Source organism: Arachis ipaensis, chromosome B07 (genome assembly GCF_000816755.2).
Source record: "Arachis ipaensis cultivar K30076 chromosome B07, Araip1.1, whole genome shotgun sequence".
Lineage (NCBI taxonomy): Eukaryota > Viridiplantae > Streptophyta > Magnoliopsida > Fabales > Fabaceae > Arachis > Arachis ipaensis.
Window position 1 is genome coordinate 8,994,996 of NC_029791.2, and position 4,081 is coordinate 8,999,076.

General features: G+C 35.3%; 1 protein-coding gene across 1 annotated transcript; it reads left to right on the plus strand.

The window, feature by feature from the left end:
* On the plus strand, positions 1,095 to 2,503 carry LOC107609670 (uncharacterized protein At3g28850). The gene has a single exon (XM_016311683.2). It carries the CDS (start codon positions 1,145 to 1,147, stop codon positions 1,910 to 1,912), a length of 768 nt encoding a protein of 255 aa, XP_016167169.1. The 5' UTR covers positions 1,095 to 1,144; the 3' UTR covers positions 1,913 to 2,503.

Below are 4,081 nucleotides of genomic sequence, written 5' to 3' on the forward strand. Positions count from 1 at the left end.
GTAATTAAATATTTTGTTAGCTTTTTTTTAACGTATGAAATAAAAATATATATTTTTTTAATTTTTTAATTATTAATTTTTTTAATAAATTTTTTAATACTTTTTTTTAATAAATTATTAATTTTTTCTCGAATTATGGTTGGTTTAATTCGAACCATCCTGGTTCGAATTACTTTGTCAGCTTTCTCTCTTTATAATTCGAATCACACTGGTTCGAATTATATGCACTTGAAGTTCGAACCATCTTGGTTCGATTTATTAACAACAGTCAACATGTAATTCGAACTGCACTGGTTCGAATTACTAACAAATGCAGTTCGAACCACGTTGGTTTGATTTATATTAATATACGTTCTGGCGCATTACTGAAACCATTTTCAATTTGGCTTATATACGTAAATTCTAGATGGCATTGGCTTATAATGGTTTTTTGCCCTATTTTTAACTATCATTTTTAGTTATCAATTCAATTTTTTTAGTTTAATAATCTAATAACGTACTTTAACTCATACTTTTAAACATTAATAGTTAATTAATGATAAAAAATAATATATTTTAATAATAATTTAATATTTCTTTTCCATTTAATATTTAATTTTCTGAGTAAAACAATATCTTTCAAAAAAGAGAAATGGTTGCATATTAGTTTCCTTTCCTCCTTTTTTTCCCTCTCCAATCTTTTCAAAATTTGAACCTAACCTCTCTCTCACCCGTTCGCATTACATTTGACTAAAATGATCACAAGGTAGCAACTTGTGATTGTTTATTTGTAATTTATTTATTACCTTTCCCACTGTAAATCAATGTTAATTTTTTTTGGTGACTAAATCAATGTTAATTTGTTAATAAATAATAAATTTCCCCAAAAAGCACTAAAAAAAAAAACTGTACAAATAGCTCACTAAAAATAAGTATTAAACATACAAAATCGCACATGCTCTGCACTAGGTAGGGTTATGAATGAGTGACCCGCACCATAATAACCCATTTTCCATTTATACCCTTAAATCAATGCCAATCCAATCCCCTTCTTTTTCTCTTCATCAGTTCATCCCTTTCACAAACACAAAACCTTTTCTCTCTACACACACGCGCTATCCTTTTCCCCGAAACCACTTTCTGTTATCTCACACTTCACCGCTCCATGTGGCCACCGTGGCTGAGCTCGCCGAGCCGCGTCCGCACCACGCCGCCACCATCTCCGTCGCCGTCGCATTCCGGAGCTCGCTCCCTCAGCTTTTCCTGCTCCTCATTCAAAGACATCCAGAAACTCCTCCAAGAAGAAGAACAACTCGAACGCGGAAGCAGGCTCGCTCCTTCACCTAGATCCTCTTCACTCTTCCGCAGAATCCGCATCTCCACCTCCGTCCTCCGAGCGTTTGGCTCACGCGCTTCCCTTCCGCCGCCGCCACCACAGGCTACATTGCCTCCTGGCCTTGACCGTGGCGTCGTCATCTACTTCACCAGCCTACGCGTCGTTCGCCGCACCTTCGACGACTGCCGCGCCGTCAGATCGATCCTCCGGAACTTCCGCGTCGCAGTCGACGAGCGCGACGTCTCTATCGACGACAGGTTCCGCGACGAGCTCAACTCCATCCTCGGCCGCAAGAGCGCGACGCTCCCTAGGGTTTTCATCGGCGGCGAGTACGTCGGCGGAGCTGACGACGTCCGGCAGCTCCATGAGAGTGGCGATCTGCAGCGGCTGATTGAACGGTTGCCGAAGTCAAATCAGATCAACAGTTGCTGCGATCAGTGCGGCGGTTTCAGATTCGTGGTGTGCGAGGAGTGTAGCGGTAGCCACAAGATCTTTGCAGAGAAGAACGGCGGGTTCAGGAGCTGTTCATCTTGCAACGCCAACGGCTTGATTAGGTGCCCCACATGCTTCTTCGTGCACCCGCGCCACACCAAATAATTATGCTTAGTTACTTACAGCTCAGCTCACAACTACTCAGAGAAAATCCCCAACAAAAAAAGGGGAATAGTTAACTGTTTTAATTTGTTGATAAATAAACTAGTGTACGAATTTAGCGTTAGCGTGTGATTTCAATTTCTAAGGCATAAATTATTTAGGAGCCAGCTTTGATTTGTTATAATTTATGTTGCATGGACATTAATGATCACATGGAGTAACAGTACATGACTATATGCACCATTAGCAGAGGGAACTTTTTGTGGCAGACTCATGAGCGGGGAACATGACTTCAAAGTTATGTCTGGTTGGTGAATGCCAAATTTTGAACCCTGTGTCACGCACTAATTCAAAAGAGTGCTCGTAAGTAACTTTTTAGGGTTTAATTTTGGGGCAAGACCAATTCTAGGAGGTGGGAACTGGGAAGCAAAGGCACGTTGGACTCTGTTTAGGCTCTGGCCCAATTCTATGTTTCCTTGTTTTTGGAGCATTTATAAGTCGTTCACTTTTGCATATTGAGCCAACTCATTTCTCTTTTGTTGTCAACAAATCATTGATGATGATAACTAAAGTTAAGTAGCTAGAGTTAGGTATGTCCAAAAAAAAAAGTAGCTAGAGTTAGGGTTCAAAAGTGTTACTAAAAGTGTTATCTATCTATGATGTTACAAAATCCCTAATTTCTCACTCTGACCAGAAAAAAGAAGAGAGTTAAGTAGCTAATGGGTATGAAGAAAGATATGATTATATGAATACAATAATACTTCTCTTATTTGCGGCACAAATTTTAACTATTTAAGATCATTTCTTATTTTGCCTGCGCTTTGAAGCTTGTATGTGACCCACTGTCCGTCCCCTTTGAGTTCCTCAATTGAATGAGGAAATTTAGACAAATAATATCTAGTAAAATTTTAAATTAATTTCTAATAATTTTTTGTCTGGATAAATTAGTTCTTGACAAATTAATCCCGATTTTTCTAGTCACCAAAAAAAAAAAAAATCCAAATTTTTCTAGAATATTAAACAAACTAGTCTTCTAATAAAAAAAAGGACAAATTAATCTTTTACTTCTTAAAAAATTTTAAATAATTTAATTTCTCTATTACATTACTCTTTTTGAAAAAACGAATGACTAATTTGTCACATGTTAAGAAATACTAAGAATTATTTTGTTATTTTATTTTATTTAAAGCCAATTTGTCTAATATCTTAAAAAGAATCTGAGTCCAAATTATCGTTTTCTTAAAAACTAATTTGTCCAAACAAAAAAATTTGACTAATTTAACTTTAAAGTATTGCTCATAATATCCTTCTTGACCATTGTCTGGAGATATAGCCATATAGGTAAATTAAATGCTGGCTTAGGCCTCAGGTACGTATTGTTTCTGACATTACATAACCCTTCGCCCTCCACCAAAATTTAAACCTCAAGCAAGAATAGTGTGACTTGTAGTTAATTTTATGTAAAATTATTAATTAAAAATTATTAAATAATTTGATATATTTGACTAAATTATTATTAAATAATTTTTAATTATTAACTTCGTATGAGAATCTTGGCCATCTTCTTAATTCAAAATAAAAGACTAATGTTACCTGGGATATAAATTAGTTACATTAGTGTATTGAATCGGTGGCTTTTGTCATCAGTTTTATGACTTGTTCCGCGTCTGCGCTTAGCCGCTTATGAAGTAGTTGATCATAAACATGATGCTGGTAATTACTAATTAGTGGGAATGTAGTTAGAGTAACAATCTTCATTGCTTTCATTTCGGTCTTACTTGTAAGTTATAATATACTTGAGTATGTTACACTTTTAGTTTAAATTTTGACGGCGAAAATAATACTTCGACAAAGTACCAAGGATACGACTATACATAATACATGTGCGTATATAAAGATTTGAATTTTAAAATTCAAACTCAAAATTTTAAGGGATCAACACGTTAGTAGATAGAAAACTATGTTGTACTTGTAGCTATAATTTCTTTTTGAATTTTAAACCGTAATCACTGAAAAATCTACTTATTTGTCTTAATTTAACCCGAATGAGAGTATTTACAAGATTGGTTAAATGGAAGGTAAATTTGTCTTTTCATTTTCATTTTTACTGGTCTTTTCATTTAAAGGGAAAAAAAGAGGTCATGAAAGTAACTTTGTATCTTCCAATTGTAT

Coding starts and splice junctions, on each gene's coding strand:
- LOC107609670 (XM_016311683.2), top strand. CDS start 1,145: ATGTGGCCACCGTGGCTGAGCTCGCCGAGCCGCGTCCGCACCACGCCG.